Genomic DNA, 23,092 nt, shown 5'->3' with positions numbered 1-23,092 from the left:
AGAATAGAAAAAGGAGACTGAAATCCAGACTTTGCCCCACTATTCAAGTCATCCATCTAGGGTCAGGATGGTGTCCACCCAAAGAGGATGCCGAGGTGCTGCAAGACTGGGGGCAGCCGTTGGTGAGAGCTTGATTTGTGCTGACTGCATAGCATTCTATCACAGGATGGACCCTCCTCCATGTGTGGATGCTTAAATTGTTTCATTTTTGCTGCTATCAACAGGGATGGTGAAAAATGTCCACTATTTGTGCAAATATCTTATGATTTCCTTGGGATAAATTAATGGCAGTAAGAAAGTTGAGTCTAAGGATGAAATGGTAATCACAAGTCCGTTCATGGCCAATACAGTGCAGGTGAGGACTCGGCATCCCTCCCCTCTGAGTTTAGTCCCAGGCCTGACATGTAGTGCATGGCTGAAGTGGCCAGGACCTGTAACTGTCATCGTGGCATCAAGTTGCTGAGCAGGATCTGATCTGCTGCCTTCAGATATCAGCCTTTCTCATTTTTGTGAGGCCACACAACTGTGATTACAGGACTAATGATGCTTTAAACAAACAAGTGTAATGACTGTCATCAGTGGTTAGCGGGTGTTTCCTGTGGGACAGCTTGGTCAGTAGTGTCACCAGCAGCTGGACAGCCCTAGGGTGCCCCAGGCAAAGGTGGGTACCACCAAGCTTTGGTGAGCCCACTTAGAAGTGACCCTCCATGGAGATGTGCCCAATTTCCCATTCCAAGTTCTGACTTGTCTCCTGCAGCCAAGGCCCTGAGGAGGCACTGGGAGAGCAGGGCCTAGACCCGCTTTGCCTCCCAAATCTCCAAACAGCTCTTAGAGGCCCTTTGTTCTACTCCAAAGGTTCTCAAACTCTTTAATGTGCTGGCAGTTGCTAAGCAAATGCTATTTAGTTCCAATAAGCAATGCAGCACTCTGCTCTGAATCTGTCCCTGCTCGATGTGCTACATTCACTGCTGTCTAGGCAGATGGGCCTCTGCCCTTGAACTGACCCAAATCTCCTTCCTCCTGTCTCCACATCCCTGAGTATGACAACTTTCCAGGGCACAAAGGGCTCAAAGGCCAGTGGGAAGGTGGAGATACACCGGGTGGAAATGCATGAGAGACAGACGCCCATAGTGACAGAGTCCAAAGACTGATCTTCCGACTCTGCCACTTCCTGTATTGAGAGAGTCACTTATCCTCACTTGGCCTCGATATCTTCTCCTATAAAATGATAGTAATCATATAAATTTATCAGGAGGATAAATTTTAAATGTGCACACGCATAACTTCTTTGTCAGTCGTAAAGTGCCCTGTGCCTGTTAGTTAATTGAAAGTAATGTTGAGAGAACAGACCAAGGGATGATACATATTTGGGTTATCAATACTCTTAGATAATCCACTGATGTGCTCTGGGTCTGTTCCCTGTTCCATTCTCCCAAGCATTCACCACTCTGTTCAAGATGCTGCTCAGCTCTCAGGAGAAGCAGTCATTTTGCCTCCTACTCCACTCTAGAAATGGAAGCCATGAGGTGTGAACCATCTCACTCTCCGTGCACCAGCTACAGCCTCATCCCCATCTGCAGCCATCGTCAAGCCCTCCCTACAAGCTCCTGGCCTGAACAGCCTCTCCCGTCCTCATCACTCAACTCAGCCGCTTCATGGGCTGTGTGTCCCATCCTTATTTTCTTCCCCTGTAGAACCTGAACCCTTAGTTCCTTTCTGTTTCCTTTGCTTTTTGACCTCTTGTCCACTGCCAAGCTCCCCTCAGCCTCTAATATACTGTATGCTCTGTCTTCATGTCCTTATCTCCAAATCTCTAATTGACCCATTGTTGTTTAATCACTCCTCTGAAATGATTCTTGCAGAAATTACTGAAGACCAATTTCTACAGCCAAATCCAGTGAATATTTTCAGGCCTCATCTCACCGGGCTTCTCTGATGCATTTACCATGTTTAAACCACCCTTGGTTTTCATGATTTTCCCCAAGCTTCTCTAACCCTTCTCCTCCTGGCCTAAATTTTGCTGGTATTCTCCAGTTTTCTGACCTTGTCTGTCCTTACTCTCCTTGAGGGATCTTATTATCCCTCAGGAGTCTCTGTCGCCTGGTTGCTAATGACTCACAAGTCCACATGACTGTGGACCCCTCTCCTGAGCTTTCTTGTAGAGATATCCCGCTGTGCCACTGACACTTCAAATTCAAAATGTCTTCATGTCACACAAACTTGCTCTTATTTTTGTGATCTCTTAACTTTTCTTAGTTTGTCTAATTTAATCCATTCAATTAAGCAAACCAGAAATTTGGCAGTAATTCTTGCCCTCTAATGCAATCAACAATTCCTACCAACTTACTCTCCAGATGGTTCTTGAGTGGGATTCTTCCACAATACTGAGTCCACCATGTGAACTCTCACCTGGGCTGTCATAACACTGTCCTAAGAGAGTGCTTTGCTTCCAGGCTTGCATTCATTAAATCAATTCTCCAAATTACTGTTGGTATAAGGTATCAAAAATATTAAATCAAAAAATGCTAAAATTAGAAAATGGAACCACATCAGGCTTCTGTTGGAAAGCTCTCATTCAAGATTCAGCTAAAGCAACATCTCAACCTTCTGAACACTGGGTCATACCAGTCCCCTCTTCTGTGAGCCTCCCTCACTGTACCTGTGTCATTGTGTCATCTCTGCCTCAGCATTGACCATGTTAGCTCATAGCTATCTGTCTGTTCGTTAGGCTCTACAAAACCAGGTGTGGGGTTCATCTTCGTAATCTAGTGCCTGGAAAATAGTACGTGATCAATGAATGTTTGCAGAACTTAACAACAGGGAGTAACTTTGAACCCTGGAATGGAGAATCTGAGTCAGAGTATAACCAATTCTGGACTGCAGCTATTGTAGAAAAGGTATTTCTTTGAAGTATGAAGATGTTTATAACCAAACTCATAGAGCATTTTCTTTAAGTGCTAATTTTAATTTTTAGGAGACAATCTAAGTCATTTTTTTTTTTTTTTGACAAGGTCTGGCTCTATTGCCCAGGCTGGAGTACAGTGGTGCGATCTCAGCTCACTGCAACTCTACCTCCGGGGTTCAAGCCACCCTCCTACCTAAGTCTCCTGAGTAGCTGGGACCACAGGTGTACACCACCATGCCCAGCTAATTTTTGTATTTTTTGTAGAGACAGGGTTTTGCCTTGTTGCCCAGGCTGGTCTCAAACTCGTGAGCTCCAGCGATCTGCCCACCTCGGCCTCCCAAAGTGCTGGGATTACAGGCATGAGCCACTGCACCCAGCCCTAAGTCTTTTTTTTTCAACTGATCTTATTGATGACTTCAATATTTTACACCCCAACAGTCTCGCTAGGTGATCCCTTGCAGTTTACAAAATATTTTCATTCTACTGTCTCATCCTAGCTTCATAACATCTCTGCACAATAGACAAGAGAGGTCCTAGTAACCTCATTCTATTGATGATAAGTAAAGTTTCAGAAAGATTGAGTGATCTATCCTGTAATGTGACTACTAAGAACCAAAAACTAAGGTGTCTGGATTTCTGCGCTTTCTGCCTCCCACACTGTTATTCTGTAGTGCTCAGAACATGAAGGTCTTTTCCTATTATCACACTGAAGTTGGGCTGACTGAACCTCCCTACTTTGGGCCCACTTAACCTGTAGGTGTCATCATGACAAGGCCTATCCCTCTGCAGCAAGATACCCCATTTATCTGAAGGCAGCTGCTTTGCATCCAAGGTCCCCTAAGAGTTCTGTATTTGTGCTGCATGTCTCCAAAGTACCATAATAGAAAAAAGTCTGGGCTTTTGCCTTAGATGTAGAATTAGTCAAATTTTTCAGCATTTTATGTCACTTGTAATGCTCATAATGATTGTTTTACTTTTAAATATGTATAAACAATGTAACAGCAATATTGAAAAAAATTGCAAACAAAAAAAAATGAAAGAAAAGAAAAAGAATGAAATCACCCTATTCCCTTTATTCCAAAACAGTAACTGGGTTTTTAAAATGATATTGTTTTTATATTTTTTAGTGTTTGCCAATAAACACTTTTTAATTTTATTGGAGGATAATATACATAGGGAAAAAGTGGATCATAAATATACAGATTTAAGAATTTTAACAAAGTGAACGTGTAATCACCATTAATGATACCCCAGTAGCATCCCTGACTCCATGCCTCCTTCCAGTCTCTGTCACCTTCTTCCCCCAAAGTAGTCCCTCTTTTAGTATCTAATATCATAAATTAGTTTTCCATATATTAAATTTTATATAAATGAAATAACATAGTATATACTGTTTGGTCTGGCTTATTTCACTGCAAATTATGTTTGTAAGATTTATCTGTAGTAGTGGTTCATTTGTTTTCACAGTGGTAGGGCAACAGTTCTCAAACTTTTTGGTCTCAAGACCTGTTCACTTTCTTAAAAATTATTAAGGACTCCAAAGAGCTTTGGCTTATGTATATTTTATCTATTGATAGTTACTATATTATAAATTAAAACAATTTTTAAAATGACGCATGTGCTAATTTATTTTAAAATAATAATAGAAATAATAGACCCATTATGTGTAAACATAACATTTTGAATGAGTACAGTAGTCCCCTCTTACTCACAGTTTTGCTTTCTGCAGTTTGAGTTATCCATGGTTAACCATGGTCCAAAAATATTAAGCAGAAAAATCTCAGAAATAACTTATAAGTTTTATAACTTTTGTTACAGTATATTAATATAATTACTCCGTTCATTATTAATTATTGTTGTTAATCTCTTTCTGTGCCTAATTTATAGATTAAACTTTATCATAGGTATGTATGTATAGAAAAACAGGATATATAGGGTTCAGTACTATCTGTGGTTTCAGGCATTCTTGGAATATCTTGGAAAGTGTCCCCTGAATGTAAGGAGAGACTATTGTAACTATATTTTTAAAACAAAAAATGTAAGAAAAGTGGTATTGTTTTATATTTTTGAAAATATTTTTAATATCGGTAGGACTTAGTGGAAAATTGCTGAGTTCTTATATCTGTTTCTTTGTTCAATCTGTTGTAGTATGTTTTGAAATAGATGAAGAATATCTGACTTCCCACAGATATGCAGTTAGAAAAGGAAGTCGTATTTTAAAAGTCTGTTTTTTGTGAGGTAACCACTGTATTTTAATACAACAGAATATGAAAAGTTGATTGATATTGTTTCAGATTCCACATCTCAACTTACCTAACCAGATACTACCTGTCAGATTGATAAGAGTGTTCAAGAAAAATATCCAGTTATCTGAAAAGACTATTAAAATACTCCTCTCTTTTTCAACTACATGTCTATGTGAGGCTCAATTTTCTTCTGATTCTTTTTTTTCTTCTTTTTTTAATTATACTTTAAGTTCTGGAGTTCTGGTGTACATGTGCAGTAAGTGCAGGTTTGTTACATAGGTATACACGTGCCAATGGTGGTTTAAGGGAATTATATTCTTCTTTGATACTATACCAAAACTCAACAAGTAGTAACTTCTTAAAGGACACTTGAACTCTATCAGTAACATTTTTGTACTCTGTTACGTTAAAATGTGTTGATCTATCTTGCACTTTGAGTGAATATTTTAACCCATACATTATTTTGTAACATGCATTAGAACATACAGCTAGCATATATGGGAAATATTGGTTCCCTGAGTTATGTAGATCTCCCAATTGGTGACACATTTTATTATGCAATATAGAAAAATTATGCTGAAGTTAACACCACTCTTACCAGAAAAACTCTTAGCTACTGGGACACTGTCAAGCTCACAGAGGCACACAGATACAAATTTTCCAAAATTCTAGTATTTGCTTGATTTTTCTAAAATTTGCTCAGATTTTATCTTTGGCAGCAAATACTGTCAGTTGTTTCATTTGAGATGACAGGTTTACTTTGCTCACTTTCAAGAAAATAGCTGCCAAATACTCATGCCAATAACTGTAATTTTGTCTGCCAGTCATTTGTTCAGATAAAAATGATGTTCTCTGAGAGAAGCAGCTAGTTCGGCTCACAGAACTAACAGTTATGCACATGCCTTTCCTTGAGACAACCATCACATTTTTTTTTGGTATTCAGAAATGCTTTATGCAGACTTCCCATTTTATGACACAAACTATTAAAAGAAGTGTATTCAGGGTTGAGATTTAATAAAATTAATAATTTGTACTGCTTCATCAAAGATATTCTTAAGTGAAAATAGCTTTTTTTTTCCTCCTATAAGCTCTTGGTGGTGGGGAATACACATGATGATTTTTATACAGTTGGTGCCAATGTCTTGATTTGTGCCAGGGCATTAGTTTTGCTTACTATTGCTTTTTGGGGCCTTCAATACAATTTCAACACAGGGGAAAAAAAAGGCAAAAATGTCATAGTATTTTGAAGGTTGTTTTAATTTCACATGGCCTCTGAAAAGGTCTCAGGAATCCCTAGAAATTTATTGACCACATTTTGAGAATCATTAGTATGTTCAATATATAAATATAAGTTATTTAGCCAGTCTATTATTAAAAGGCATTAATATTAAAGTCTCTATATCCATCTAGATGGGTGAGCTGGGTGGAACAAAGTGTACTAAGGTTTTTATATCTTCTTTAGTAAAATGTTTGTTCACATCTTTTGTACATTTTCTGATGATATTTTTTGTTTTTTACTTGTTGATTTTTTTTCTTTTTTTGATGGAGTTTTGCTCTTGTTGCCCAGGCTGGAGTGCAACGGTGCAGTCTCGGCTCACTGCAACCTCCACTGCCAGGTACAAGCGATTCTCCTGCCTTAGCCTCCCGAGTAGCTGGGATTACTGGCACCTGCCACCATGCCTGGCTAATTGTTTTGTATTTTCAGTAGAGACAAGGTTTCACCACGTTGGCCAGGTTCGTCTTGAACTCTTGACCTCAGGTGATCCACCTGCCTCAGCCTCCGAAAGTGCTGAGATTACAGGTGTGAGCCACCACGCCCAGCCTACTTGCTGAATTTTAAGAGTTCTTCATATATTTTAGATGTTAATCCTTTGGTGGATATGTGTCTTACAAATATTTTCTCTCAGAGTGTAGACTGTCATAACGTTCTGTTCTCATGGTTTTGCAGAGCAAAATTTTAATGTTGATGTCCAATTCATTAATTTTTCTTTTTACAAATGGCAGTCTTAATATAAAATCTAAGAACTCTTTGCTTATCCCTAGATATGAAAGATTTTTTCCTAAAATACGTATAGTTTTATGTTTTACATTAAAGTCTGTGGTCCATTTTGAATTAAATTTTGTATAAGGTATGAGACTTAGGTTCATTTTTTGGGCAATGGACATCCAATTGCTCCAACACCATTTGCTGAAAAGCTATCTGTTGAATAGCTTTTGCAACTTTGTCAAAAATTAGTTGGGCATTCATGTGTGGATTATTTCTGGATTCTCTCTTCTGTTCCACTGGTCTATATGTCTGTTCCTCTCTCAGTACCGCACATTCTCAATTACTGTAACTATGAGTATAATAAGTCTTGAAATCAGGTGGAATGATTCCTCTCATTTTACTCTTAGTTTTCAAAGTTGTTAACTCTCCTAGTCCCTTTTCCGATTGACACCAGTTTTAGAAACTCGTCTGTATCTAGAAAAAGCCTTGCTGGTATTTTAATAAGAATTTTATTAAACGTGCTTAGCAATTTGAGAAGAAATGACATATTTGTAGGTTGAGTCTTCCAATTCATGAACATGATATGTTTTTCCCTTTATTCAGATCATGTTTTATTTCTTTCATCTGCATTTCATAGTTTTCGACATATGCATCCTATATGTGTTTTATTAGATTTACACTTAAGTTTTTCATTATTTTCAAGAAATTGACAATGATATTGTTTTTTATTTCAGCATCCATGTGTTCATTGCTAATATTTTGAAATACAGTTATTACGTGTGTGTTGATCTTATATCCTGTGACCGCATTTTTTTTGTAAATACCTTGAGTATTTACCTTATTGAATTTTGTTTTGTTTTGCTTTGTTGTAAATACCTTAGGAATTCAACAGAATCAGGGTATCTACAAATAGGGACAGTTTTATTTATTTCTTTTCAATCTGTATGGCTTTTACTTTTTTTCTTGCCTTATTGCACTGAATAGAACTTCTAGCACTATATTGAATAAAAGCAGTGAAAGTAGACCTCTTTACTTTATTCCAATTTTAGAGCGAAAGTATTCATTATTTATCACTAAATAAGATGTTAGCTGTAGAGTTTTCGTAGATGCCCTTTATCAAGTTAAAAACATTTATACCTATTCCTAGTTTACTGAGAGTTTTATCATAAATAGGTGTTAAATTTTATCGAATGTTATCCTGTATCACTTGATATGACCATGTGATTTTCTTCTTTAACCTGCTAAAATGGTAAATTAGATTGATTGATTACTTTTTGGATATTTGTCAGATTTGCATTCCTGGAATAAATCCCACTTGGCCATTGTATATTAGTGTTTTGGGGTGTTCTTGAATTCTGTTTGTTAATATAAGAAATTTTGCACCTATTCGTGAACAAATAGTTTTCTCTTTTTTCGTACTGTTTGTCTGGTTTTGTTAGCAGGCTATTGTTAGCCTCATAAAACTAATTGGAAAATATCATCTCCTACTCTATTTTCTAGATTATATTTTGTAAATTTGATTTTAATTCTTTTTAAATTTTTAATAAAACCTTCAAGTGAAAATATGTGGATATGGCAATTTATTTTTGGAGACTTTAAAAATTAGGAATTCAATTTTTATAGCAGCTATAAGGCTATGCCAATGATCTATCATATTGGATGAGTCGTGGTAGTTTGTGTTTGGCAAAGAATTTATCCATTTCATCTAAATTGTCACATTGATGTGTGTACAGTTCATGGTATTACCTTACTTTTTATGCCTGCCAGGTCGGTAGAAATAGCCCCTGTTTCATTTTTGAGAATTGCAGTTTGTGTCATTTCTTTTTTCATCTATGTTAGTGTTTCTAAAGGTTTGTAAATTTTATCTCTTCAAAGTACAGGTTTTTGTTTCAATCATTTTTCTGCTTTTCTGTTTTTAATTTCATTGATTTCTGCTCTTTATTATGACCTTCCTTCTGCTTTCTTTGGGTTTATTTTTCACTTTTTTCTAGTTCCTTGAGTAGGAATTTAGATTATTTATTTGAGAATTTGTCTTATCAGCTCAGGCTGCTATTACAAGTTACTACCCACAGGCTGGCTTATTTCTGACAGTTCTACAGGCTGGGAAGTCCGAGAGCTAGGTGCCAGCTAATTGTCTCCCTGGTGAAGGCTCCCCTCCTGGCTTACTGAAGGCTGCCTTCTTGCTGTATCCTCACATGGTGGAGAGAGAAAGCTCTGGTGTCTTTTCCTTTTCTTATGAGGACACTAATACCATCATGGGGGTCTACCCCATGGCAGCATCAAACCTAATCACTTCCCAAATGTCCCACCTCTTAATACCATTATGATGGGAGTTAGGATTTTAACATATGAATTTGGGGGAACACAAACATTCAGTTTATAACATAATTTTACTCTTTCGTAATTATGCATTTTTGCCACGTATTTTCCTCTCAATAGTGATTTAGCTACATAAAACAAATTTTGATATTTTCTATTTTCAATTTCATTAAATGTAATGTATTTTTTTAAAAATTTATTTTGAGACTTCTTTTTTGACACAGATTAAAGTCTATTGTTAGTTCCTAAGAGTTTGAGGATTTCTTGTTATCCTTTTGTTACTAATTTCTAGTTTGATTCAATTATGTATCGAGGACACATTCTGCATGTTTTTGTTTATTTTAATTTTTTGGATTTTTTTTTTATAGCCCAAGATGTTTTGTGTATGTTTTCAGAGCAATTGAAAAGAATGTGTGTTGTCTTGTTGGGTGAAGTTGGCTACCAATGTGGGTTACTTGAACATTTTTTTGGAATTAAATCTTGATTTATTTATTGTGTTTTGAGTGTATCTCTCTGTGTAGGTTTTTTAGTTGTTGCTCTAGGTATTACTCTCCATTTATAATGTAATAGTTTTAAATATTTTCTCTACACTAGTTTAAAATCACACAGTGTTATAAAATCAGACAGTGTTATAATTTTTGTTTTAACCATCACTAATAATTTAGAAGTCTCAAGAGGAAAAGGATGTATACTGTATCTACCCATATTTATGTTGCTTACTATATTCCTTTTTTCTTCCTGGTATTTCAAGATTCCTTCTTTTATCATTTACCTTCTGTTTAAAGAGCTTCATTTAACTATTCTTATAGGGTAGCTTTGGTGGTGACAAATTCTCTTAATTTTCCTTTATCTTAGAATGTGTTAATTTACCCTTTAATCCAAAGGGATATTTTTGCTGGATATAGGATACTGTGTTGACAGTTCTTTATTTTCAGCACTTGAGAAATACTGTGCCACTTCCTTTTGGCCTCCATGGCTTCTGATGAAAAAAAACACTGTTAATTAAATACTTTCCCCTCTAGGTAAGGTGTTGTTTCTCTCTTCCTGTGTTTAGGATTTTTATCTTTGTGTTAGTTTTCAGAAGTCTGACTATAATGTGTCTTGACATGGATTTCTATGGGTCTGTCTTGCTTGGAATTTGCTTAGCTTCTGAAGTCTGTAGGTTTATATCTTTTGCCATTTGGGGATTTTTTCAGCCATTTTTTTTTTAGTAAGTTTTAGGCACCACCCACTTTATCCATTCTTTTTGGGATTCTGATGACACGAAGATTAAATCTCTTGTTATAGTCCTATAGGTCGCTAAGACTTTGTTCATTTTTTCCATTCTACTTTCTCACTGTTGTTCAGAATAGCTACTTGCTATTGTTCTATTGTCCAGTTCACTGATTCTTCCCTTTGTCCCTTGCATTCTGCTGTTTTACACTGGGTTCCTCTTTATATCTTCTATTTATCTGATAAGGTGTTCTATTTATTAACAGAGGCTCCCTAATTTTTTTTTTTTCTTTTTTTTTTTTTTTTTCTTTTTTTTTTTATTATACTTTAAGTTTTAGGGTACATGTGCACATTGTGCAGGTTAGTTACATATGTATACATGTGCCATGCTGGTGGTTAAAATTTGTTTCAGAATGTTTTAAATTTGTAGTTGTTGAAGCATTTTTATGATGGCTGCTTTAAAATCTTTGTCAAATAGTTCTAACAGTTCTGTTATCTCACTGTACGCATCTGTTGATTGTCTTCCTTTACTCAGTTTGAGATTTTCCTGATTCTTGATGTGAGTCTATGTTATGAGACTCTGGATTTTATTTTTCCCTAAATATTTTTTATTAAACAGATTTATTTATATGTAATTCATATAACATACAATTCACCTATTTAAAGTAAACAATTAAATGGTTTATAGCAGGGATCCCCAACCCCCAGGCCATGGACCCAGTATCTGAGCCCTGCCTCCTGTCAGATCAGTGGTGGCATTAGACTCTCATAGGAGCACAAAGCCTATTGTGAACTGCACATGCCAGGGATCTAGGTTGTGTTCTCTTTATGAGAATCTAATGCCTGATGATCCATTACTTTCTCCCATCACCCTCAGATGGGACCATATAGTTGCAAGGAAACAGCTCAAGGCTGTTCTATGTTATTGTGAGTTGTATAATTATTTCATTATATATTACAATGTAATAATAATAGAAATAAAGTGCATAATAAATGTAATGTACTTGAATCATCCTGAAACCATCTTCCTCCAACCCCTCACCTCCGGTTCATGGAAAAATTGTCTTCCACAAAACCAGTCCCTGCTGCCAAAAAAGTTGAGAACTGCTGGTTTATAGTATATTCCCAGATATGTGCCACCATCACTGTAATCAATTTTATAACATTTTATAACCTCAGAAAGATACTGCATACTCTAGCTATCACTCTTCTATCCCTCATCCCTCTAGTCCTAAGCAATCACTAATATACTTTCTCTATAAACATTTCATATAAATGGAATCATATAATATTTGGGCTTTTGAAATTAGCTTCTTTTACTTAGGATGTTGCTTTTAAGGCTCATGCATATTATAACATGTGTCAATACATCATTCTTTTTTATGACTAAATAATATGCCATCATATAGACAGACCATATTTTGTTTATTTGTTCATCAGTTGGTGGACATTTAGGTTGTTTCCAACTTTTGACTATTATGAATAATATTGCTATAAACATTCATGTATAAGTTTCAGTTGGACACAATTTTTATCTTGGGTGTATACCTGAGAATGGAATTGCTGAGTCAATGACACTTTATTTAATCATTTGAATAACTTTCAGAATGTTTTCCAAAATTCTACACCATTTTACATTCCCACCAACAGTGTATGAGAGTTTCTATTTATCCATACTCTCAATAAAACTTGTTATTATCTAAAGTTTTGATTCTAACCATCCTACTTGGTTGGCTGTATCATTGATCTCATTGTGAGTTTTAGTTTGCATTTCTCTGATGACAAATGACACTAAGCACATTTTCACCTGCTTATTAGCCATTTGAATACCTTCCTTGAAGAGCAGTCTTTTTGGATCCAGTGTCCATGTTTAAATTGGATTATTTTTCTTTTCATTATTGATCTCTAAGTATTTTTGTATATTCTAGATATGAGTCCCTTATCAGACATGTAATTTATAATTTTTTTTTCATTTTGTGGGTCTTTTTTTACTTTCTAATAGTGTCTTTCGAAGCACAAATTTTTACTTTTGGTGAAGTCCAACTTATCCTTTTTGTATTAGTCCGTTTTCATATTTTTATAAAGAACTGCCCAAGACTGGGTAATTTATAAAGAAAAGAGGTTTAATTGACTCACAGTTTGGCATGGCTGGGGAGGCCTCAGGAAACTTACAATCATGGCAGAAGGCGGAGAGGAACCAAGGAACCTTCTTCACAAGGTGGTGGGAAGGAGAAGTGTTGAGCCAAGTGGGGAAGAGCTCCTTATAAACCATCAGATCTCGTTAGAACTCACTCACTATCACAAGAACAGCATGGGGGAAACCACACCATGATTTAGTTGCCTCCACCTGGTCTCCCCCGTGACACGTGGAAATGGTGGGGATTTGGGGGATTACAATTCAAGATGAGATTTGAGTGGGCACACAAAGCCTAACCATATCACTTTTCACTGTTGCTTTTATTTTTGGTGCCAAAATCTAAATCAGACAAATGCCAAATCTGAGATCATGCAGATGTACTTTTAAGTTTTCTTCTAAGAGTTTTATAGTTTTAGCTCTTCTATTCAGGTTTTTCTTTCATTTTAAGTTAATTTTTGTATGTTATGCAGTAAAGGTTTAACTTCATTATTTTGCATATGGCTATTTAGTTTTCCATCACAATTTGTTAAAAAGACTATTCTTTCCCCATTGTATAGTTTTGGCACCTTTGTAAAAAATTAATTGAATATAGACAAATTGTTTTATTTTTGGACTCTCAATTTTATTCCATTGATGTATATATCTATTCTTATGCCAGTGCTGCACTGCCTTGTTTGCCATTGCTTTACAGTAAGTTTTGAAATCAGGAGCTATAAGTCTTTCTACATTCTTTATTTTGTTTAAGATTGTTTTGGTTTTGGAGGTCCCTTGTAATTTCATATGATCTTGAAGATGGACTTTTCAATTTTTGCAAAAAAGAGTGATCATTGGAATTTGATAGGGATTGTTAATTCTGTAGATTATGTTAGGTAGTATTGACATTTTAACAATATAAGAACTTGTTACCATACATATGGGATATCTTCTATTAATTTAGGTCTTCCAGTGATATTTTATAGGTTTCAGTGTACAAGTTTTCATCTTGGTTAAATATATTCCTAGGCATTTTATTATTTTGATAATGTTATAAGAGGAATCGCTTTCTTAATTTATTTTTTGGATTGTTTATTAGTGGTGGAGAGGAACACAGCTGATTTACGTGTTTTGATCTTGTACACTGAAACTTTGCTTTATTTATTTATTGGTTCTAGTAGCTATTTTATGGAATATTTGGGATTTTCTATATATAGAATCCTGCCATCTGTGAACAGAGGTGTTTTTCTTCTCTTTCAATTTGGATGCCTTTTATTTCTTTTTCTTGTCTGGTTGTCCTGTCTAGAACCTTCAGTACATTGTTGTCTAGAAGTGTTGAGAGTGGATATCCTTGTCTTGTTCCTGATGTTAAGGAACATTCAGTCCTTCACCACCAAGTATAATGTTGTATAATGTTGGCTGTGGACTTTTTGTAGTTACCCTTTATGAGATTGAGAAAATTCTTTTTCCCCACCCAGTTGGTTGACTTTTTGTTTCGTCATGAAAGGGTTTTAAATTGTTGTCAATTTTTTTAAATGTCTATTGAAATGATTACATGGTTTCCGTTATTTATTCTATTATGTGGTGTAGTACATTAATTATTTTCAGTTGTTAAGCCAACTCTGCATTACTAGGCTAAATCTCACTTGGTCATGGTATATAATTTTTTATATGTTGGTGGATTCAGTTTGTTGATATTTTGTTGAGGATTTCTACATTAATATTTATATGAGATATTGGTCTGTAGTTCTCTACAGACAAAGCGTTTGTCTGTTTTCTGTGTCAGGGTAATAACTGGTCCCATAGAATGTGTTGGGAAGTGTCCCTTGCTCTTCTAATTCTTGGAAGAGTTTTTGAAAAACTGCCGTGAATTCTTCACTAAGTGGTGGTTAGGATTCAGCAGTGAAGCTGTCTGGGCCTGGACTGGGCTTTTGCTTGTGGGTAGGTTTTGTTGTTGTTGTTGTTTTACTAATTCAATTTATTTTTTTGTTATTGATCTATTCCAATTGTCCATTTCTTCTTGAGTCAGTTTTAGCAATTTGTGTCTTTCTAGGAATTTGTTCATCTAATCTAAGCTATTTAATTTATTGGCATACAATTGTTTATAGTTTTTTATTATAATCTTTTGAAAAAATTCAGTAAGGTCAGTAGTATTGTCTCCTTCATTTCTGATCCTAGTATAATAATTTAAGCCTTTTCTCTTTTTTCTTGGTCAACCTAGCTAAAGACTGCCAATTTTATCGATCTTTCCAAAGTACCAGATTTTAGTTTCATTAATTTTATTTATTGTTTTTTATATTCTGTAATTCATTACTTTCTGCATTAATATTTATTTTCCCCTTCCTTCTGCTTGCTTTAGATTTAGTTTGCTCTTTTTTTCCCAGTGTCTTCAGATGGAAGTTTCAGATATTGATTTAAGGTATTTCTTTTTTTTCTTAATATTGGCATTTATAACTATGAGTTTTCCTTTATGCTCTTCTTTAGTTATAGCCTATGTGTTTTGGTATGTTGTGTCTTTATTTTTATTCATCTCAAAAAGTTCCCTTTTGATTTCTTCTTTGACCCATTAGTTATTTAGGAATGTGCTTTTTAATCTACACTTATTTTTGAGTTTGCCAAATTTCTTTCTGCTAATTGATTTCAAATTTTGTTCCATTGTGATTAAAAGACATGCTTTGTATTATGTCTATCCTTTTAAATTTACTGAAGTTTGTTTTGTGGCCTCAGCTTCTCATCCTTTTGAGCTATTTGAAAATTTGCATGTATCTCAAGGTCCAAAAAATAGAAAAAAGCGTAAATGTTGGGCACACCTCAGTGAATTCCTCTTCAGAATCTTGGCTCCTCAAATTCAGCTCTCTTGGTAGCTCTCTGCTGTCTTAGAGTAGATTGTTCAAATCTAGGTCTTTTCAGTCATTCTTAGGAGGAAGGTTGAGCTACTGCAAGCTAGTTCATCATAGATGGAGATGGAAGCAACCCATAAACACGTATGTGAATGTATTCATATGTGAGTGTGTCAGCATGGGCGACGCCTGTATTTATATGAATCTCATTTGACCGACAAATTCTGTAACCACTATTTCCTCTGTCAATTGGTCAGTATAGAGACGTTCTTATCTAAAATCACAACTATCACTCACGCTTGTAATCCCAGCACTTTGGGAGGCTGAGGCAGATGGATCACCTGAGGTCAGAAGTTCAAGACCAGCCTGGCCAATGTGGTGAAACCTGTCTCTACTAAAAATACAAAAATTAGCCAGGCATGGTGGTGTGCGCCTGAAATCCCAGCTACTTGGGAGGCTGAGGCAGGAGAATTGCTTGAACCTGTGAGGCAGAGGTTGCAGTGAGCCAAGATTGTGCCACTGCACTCCATCCTGGGTGACAGAATGAGACTGTGTCTCAAAAAATAAAATAAAATAAAATAAAATAAAATAAAATAAAATCACAACTATCATTAAGCTGTGACTTGTTTTCTCCTTTCTCTAGGATTTTGTGTCATGTATAGAGAACTACAGAAGAAGAGGACAAGAGCTATATGCATCTTTATACAAAGACCATGTGCAAGTAAGAAACAAAACATAGGCTTTCTCTATACAGCAAGCTGGACTCCACCTTGAACCTGAAAAATAATTGGAAGGGCCTTTGGTTTACTTTCTGGATTGCCCACCAGGCTTGCACCATGTTGGGGTTTTGCATTTTATCCTAAATGCAATGGGTTGCCACTGACAAGGGCAGGCTTAGATATTTAAAGTACCTATCTAGGCCTGACTGCTGTACAATCTAGGCAAAGAACACTGGCTCTCATGCCAGTCAGAGCTTTATTTGAATTCTAAGTCTGCCCCTTTCTATGCCAGTGGTCTGAGCCTCTGTGTGCTCATCTCTAAGCTGGAATAAGTCTTCCTACCTGTGAAGATTTAAAAGCAAGTGTGAAGCACCCAGACTGTGGCTGATAGAGAATGGATAACACATGTGTGGTTATAGAATAGCTAAGAAGTTTATTTTTATTTGGTGTTACTGTTATTAATAAAAATTTAACATATTGCTAAAAATAGAACACAACATACAGTCTTAAAACCCTGTTGAATATATTATTTACCCAGCAATTTCTTTGTCCCAAAGACAGTGTGAAGTATAAAAAAATGCAGAGATTATGATACTCCTGTGTCTTGAAGGTGTTTGAAACTTGTAGATGAAACCCAGAGTAAAGAAATGCCCACAATACATAGTGATGAGCTCAATGATAGGATGTTCTACTATGGGGAAAGGAGCGATGGGGTATAAGGAGCCATTAGTGTGCCCCGGGTGGGCCACGGATCAGGAAGGCTTACACATGGTGCCCAGTGCCAGGAAACAGAAGAGGCACTAATCATCTGAAACTGAGTTGCCTTGTCTAATTTCCCCCTTAAAAGCCCACAACATGCCCCTGGGAAGACCCATTCACGGATGTGCAGCCTGAACCCCAGAAACACACAGCTTAGCAACATAGCCTCCCAGGCTCTCCTGAGTGATGGGAGCAGCAGCTAATCAGAGACGACACTTGTGAGAAAGGAGGTTTGGTGTGTACAGGATGTGATCATGGCTGTGAAAGTCAGAGGGGTCAGCAGGCATATCTAGTTTTTCTGAGTGCACAAGCTGGTCTTTCACAGACCCTCTGGTTGGACAAGGGTTTTCTCTGTGGGCATCTACCCTACTCCAACATTGCTGACTATGCTGCATAGCTGGGTAGGGTGTCTTGCTGGCCTATATGGGTGTCATCTGTGCCTATTGGACAGACCATTGCACGTTAATGACTCACAACATGGATTGACAGATTTCACTCAGGGCTAGCAATATGGCTGATAAATTTAATTGCCACTGAGGGGGAAATAAGATGAATCTTGTAGGATTGCATCCTTTATTGGTGGACATCCTCATCACCACTGCACCATTTTGAGATGGAGGATGTGGTTTATCTAAACTTCCTAATCTGCATCTCGTCTAGAGTGCAACCATTTCTGCTCCAATGGTTGGAAGAGCCTGGGAGATACAGTTATGGCCAGGAGAGATGCCCTGGGGTACTTTGTGAAATTTTGTTGAGATCTGTGAGATTATAGGTTCTTGTGGGAAGGATGCAACTCCCTCAAGCCCAGAAGGAAGGGATCCAGCCACCTGAAAGGTTAGCCTGTCTGATCTTCAGCAGCAGGGCCGACTGGAGTTCAGAAAGGACTTGAGAAAGTTGTGCAATTTTCCTGTTGATTGAGGTATTTTTAAGAAAATCAGCATTTGGAAGCTAATCCACAAGGATACTTTCCAAGTATTTAAATATTTAAGACAGGTTGTTTTGATATTTGAAAGAATGCAGATATAATAACATCTGCCATAGATAATGGGATGTGGACCATTGCCCTGCTTTTCTAAGGGGTAATATGCTTTCCCAACAAAGGCCCATTCCACTTCCAGAAAAGTCAGGTCCAAACTCTGGACAGAGATTAGGCTTAAGAAATCTGCCACGTCCTTTGAGACAGCTTCTCCCAGGTGCACCAAATGAGGCCCTCCTAAGAAGGGGAGATTCAGGGGCCCTTGCCCACAGGGTGGCCAGTAACACACCACACAGGACTTTTCTAACCAGGCACTTTACCCACAACTGAGAGGTGACTGGAGATGGCAGCAGCCCCCAGCATAACAAGGCATCATTGCCTAGTGCCCTGGAAGTTAACCCAAGCATCATTATATCCCATTATTATATCAACAGCAAACCTTGCAATTCAAATAGTCAATCAGCCAATTTTTTTTTTTTTTTTTTGATCCAGAAGTTCTGACAAAAAGTTGCCTCTACAGTCTGGCCCTGTTCAGATTCCCCTTTGCCTTGTCCACATTATCTTCGTTCTCCTCTCTGTGGCCCAGCCTCTCTTGCTCTGTCTGTTACATACTTAGGCCATCCAGTTCTTATGTTGAATCTTCATTATAATTTGCAGAAATGACTTATCCTGCCTACACAGTCTTTACTGGTTGGAGTTCTTTGTGAGATGCCTGACAACCCAGAAATGGCCACTATCTTCTGTCCCACTCTCTTCTAGGGCCTCTAGTTTTCTTTTCTTGTTCAGTCTCTATCTACTCATCGAGTATTTATCACAGCTCTCTCAGTTACAAATATTGGAAACTCAACTCAGACTGCCTTAGGCAACAAAAAAAATGTCTTGTTTTACTGAAGAATGCAGGGAAACGCAGAATTCAAGCAGCGCTGGATCAAGTTCCGTGCTCTGCTTCCTCTGTGTGGGCTCCTGAGGGTGCCATTCCCAGCCCTAGGGGGTGGTGCCTGTTGGCCCATCCTATAACCATTCATAACAACTCAGATTATAGAGACTTGGGTGAAGTGTTCATCTTTGAAGGCTGGTCAACCCCACTGAAGTAGCAGGGACTGAAAGTAGGGAAGGGCTGGGTTTCCAAAGGTTAATCTAAGTGTTGCTACCCAAGGGTTGCTGTGATTCGAAAATCATAACTGGTCAAGTGTGGTGGCTCATGCCTCTAATCTCAGTGCTTTGGGAGGTTGGGCAGTAGGACTGTTTGATGCCAGGAGCTCAAGGCCAGACTGGGCATCATTGCGAGACCCCAACTCTAAAAAGGTAGTTAAAAAGACATTAGCCATGTATAATGGCACCTTTAGTTCTAGGTACTCAGGATGCTGGGGTGGGAAGATTGCTTCATCCCAGGAGTTGGAGGTTACAGGTTACAGTGAGCTATGATCATGCTACTGCTTTCTAGCCTTCTAGCCTGTATGACAGAGAAAAAGACCTTGTCTCTGAAAAAAAAAAAAAAAGAAAGAAATTGTAGTTGTCCCCCAACATAACAGAATCCCTGCCTGTGAGTCTGTGGGCCTTAAGTGTGGCATTTGGCCCACTTGCAGTTTGAATAGAAAGAGGGCCTTACACTATGCAGAAACATGGGCATTTCAGAGCACCTTTACAGGTGTGGAAACTCAGGACTTTTGCTATTTAGTCATCTGACGTCCTCTGCCCTGGGCCACCTGTAACTTGCTATCATGGACTAAATAATCACATCTCTCTCAGGGATCACACCATTGTCTGACTACAGATATTCAAGGCAACATGTGTGCTCTGTGATGAAGACCCAGGCAGCTGTGCATCTCCAGGTTGCATAGGTGGAGACTTGGGGTGGATATATGTTTTTTTTTTTTTTTTGACGGAGGCTCGCTCCTTCCCCCAGGCTGGAGTGCAGTGGCACTATCTCGGCTCACTGCAAGTTCCGCCTTCCGGGTTCACACCATTCTCCTGCCTCAGCCTCCGGAGTAGCTGGGACTACAGGCACCTGCCACCGCGCCTAGCTAATTTTTTGTATTTTTTAGTAGAGACGGGGTTTCCCCGTGTTAGCCAGGATGGTCTCGATCTACTGACCTCGTGATCCGCCTGCCTCGGCCTCCCAAAGTGCTGGGATTACAGGCGTGAGCCACTGTGCCTGGCCGGATATGTGTTCTTAAAAAACTAATTTGAAGCTAAGGCTGGACAACCCAATAGCTTGAGATTATTCATCCTCCATGAAGCTCCGTATGTTACTACAAATGCAAAAGTACAAATGTCGCTACAATCTCCAGGGAACTGAAATATTTCTGCCAAATGAGTGTTCATTCTATGTGACCAAGTCTCTGTAAAAAGCTTTGGATAGTCAGTTGGATAGTCATTATTTTTCTGGTGGCCCCCTTTTTTTTTTTTTTTTTTCTGAGACAAGGAGGGTCTTACTTTGTTGCCCAGGCTGGAGTACAGTCATGTAAATCATAGCCCACAGAAGCCTTGAACTCCTAGGCTCAAGAGATCCTCCTGCCTCAGCCTCCCAAATAGCTGAGAGTACAGTCATGCACTAACATGCCCAGTTATTTCTTTAATTTTTTTTGTAGAGACTGGGTCTTGCTATGTTGCCCAGGGTGGTCTTTAACTTATGGCCTCAAGAAATTCTCCCACCTTGGCCTCTGAAAGCTCTGGGATTAGAGGCATGCAATACAATGTACATCTTGGAGTTTCTTATTAACCAATTGGAGTTCTACATAAAATGCTAGCACTGTTTGGGATATGAATTTAAGAACTGTAGAGAAACAAAATGATCTTGTTTTGAAATAGGATTAGCTTCATTCACAGTGATAACACTGATTACTTAAGCTGAGTAAGGTACCATATTAAGGTCTTGAAAATATTGTCCCATTTAATCATTCTAGAAGCCCATGATTATTATTATGATACTATTATTAACCACATTTGACTGATGAGGAAGTTGAAGATCCTCCAGATTGAACTGCTGGTGATTCACAGAAACATGATGGATGATCAGGTCCATCAAATGCCAGAAACCACCTGCTGGGCACTATCCCCCACCCCAAAGCCGTGCTTTCATGGGAATGCCTCCGGCAAGTTATGAGAACAATTTACTTATTTAAAACGGCCAAGATTTGCAAGGCCTGCATCTATAAGTCTTCCAGTTTTTTTGAAATGCTAGCAGAAATCATGCGCTCATAAAATAATAGCCCCTCAGCAAAGGAATCTAGCTCCCGTGCTCAAGGAAGTCGTTGGAATCCAACAGGCCAGGTTTAAATCTCTGTTTGGCCACCTGTTAGCTTTGGAGAAGGCACTTCTCCTTTGCAGACTTAGCATCATCATGGGGATGATCGAAAATACTTGTGGTACCACTGGGTAGAGGAAATGAGATAAAGCAGGTGCAGGGCTCAGCCTAACACATGATAATGAGTGTCTTTTCTGTTCATGTTGTTATGCTTCTTGTCATTAGCACTTCACCTTTTCATTTTCTGAAAATATTAAATTTGGGACAAATTCCATAAAATATTTGAGTAATTGCAAAAGTGTATCCTGCAAAGTTGACTCTACTGTGCAAACTGAACTGAACTGCTTCTTTGACAGGTGATGCATGTAACTTTAATGTGGTCTATAAATGCAGGTTGGGGGTATCTATGTATTATTAGAAAAGTTTGAGTCATACTCTAGTAGCAGATGTGGCAGTCAGAGACCACAGATGCAAACTGTGAGGATCTTGTAGCTATTAAATGAGATTCTTTGCATTACTATGAAAGGTTTTAGCTCCTGTGAATATTCTGGAATCTCTGAACATTCTGGAATCTATGATATTAGGATTGAAAGGCCCTTAGACATCATTCAGGCCAGGTCTGTCATTTCGTTGGAGATTCTGAGATCCAGAGATGGGAGTGACTTGCTCAAATCAACCAATTGTCTTGAGGGCTTCTAATTCCCACTCCACTCCAGTTCAGGCAACTGGAAAAAAGTACATTCAGCTTCATTTTTGAAGGGTGGGATTGTGGTGAGATTCATGTCCATTTGGTAAAATAGCTGTCCAGTCCATGCTGATGAGCTGCTACAGGACCTTCCAGACCTGTTGCTTTCTGCCCATCACCAGTAGCCTCATGGCTCTGAAGGCCAAAGGGCAGACAGCTTTCTCCTCCCCTAACTTGGATTAAGATATCTTAAAGCTGAGCAACTGTTTCTTTATAGTCCTGGCTGCAGTGGGTACCCTACACATTCTGAGGGTGTTGAGAGAAGGTATCTTTCTCAAACGTTCATGGGAGACTTGGCCTATTCACCCCAGGAGGTTTGGGGCCAGGCCCATAAGGCCCATAAGGCAAATGTGTCCAGGGTGACTCTGTTTCTGCTCCCCAGAGGCGAAAATGTGGCAACATCAAGGCAGCCAACGCCTGGGCCAGGATCCAGGAGCAGCTTTTTGGGGAGCTGGGCTTGTGGAGCCAGGGGGAAGAAACCAAGCCCTGTTCCCCATGGGAACTCGACTGGAGAGAAGGACCAGCTCGAATGAGGAAACGCATCAAACGCTTATCTCCATTGGAGGCCCTGAGCTCAGGAAGGCACAAGGTAAGAGTCAGGCGCAGTGGGACAGTGCTGGTTCCAGGTAGGGCCTGATAGGAAAGCAGCTCCTGAGCTTCCCCATCACATGTTGTTTATATCAGGCTAAGATAACACATGCAGTTAAATGTAGGAGAGTCCCAAAATTTATTCTCAATGCCATTTAAGAGGAGAAAAGCATCACTAACCCTCCTAGGTACATAGCAGGGACACTTTAACTACAGCCTGCGTGAATGAATAAACATTGAGTGTTGAGTGGTGAGTGGTTCTTACCTATGCTGCAGACACAGCCCTGTGCTGCGGTCCACACAAGTCCTGTGGAATCATCTGGATGCAAGTGCTTGGAAAGGGCCAGGGGAAGGCTATTGTCTGCTCACACAAGTTACTTGTTATTGGGCAGTTGTAACCCGTACTGCTATAAGCATTACTGCAAATCCCATAACAAGT

At 38.3% G+C, this 23,092-nt stretch overlaps 1 protein-coding gene across 2 annotated transcripts in view; it reads left to right on the top strand.

Annotated features, from left to right (window-relative positions):
* The window catches only part of WDFY4 (WDFY family member 4), a 298,505-nt gene that overhangs the window by 165,372 nt on the left and 110,041 nt on the right, over positions 1–23,092 (top strand). For both annotated transcript variants that reach the window (XM_019035474.4, XM_063710084.1), the window contains 2 exons: positions 16,263–16,340; positions 22,448–22,654. In XM_019035474.4, coding sequence (XP_018891019.4) covers positions 16,263–16,340; positions 22,448–22,654 — 285 coding nt within the window. The remainder of the gene's footprint in view (positions 1–16,262; positions 16,341–22,447; positions 22,655–23,092) is intronic.

The sequence above is a fragment of the Gorilla gorilla genome, chromosome 8, assembly GCF_029281585.2.
Source record: "Gorilla gorilla gorilla isolate KB3781 chromosome 8, NHGRI_mGorGor1-v2.1_pri, whole genome shotgun sequence".
NCBI classification, from domain to species: Eukaryota; Metazoa; Chordata; class Mammalia; order Primates; family Hominidae; genus Gorilla; species Gorilla gorilla.
This window is presented reverse-complemented; position numbering and strand designations above follow the sequence as displayed.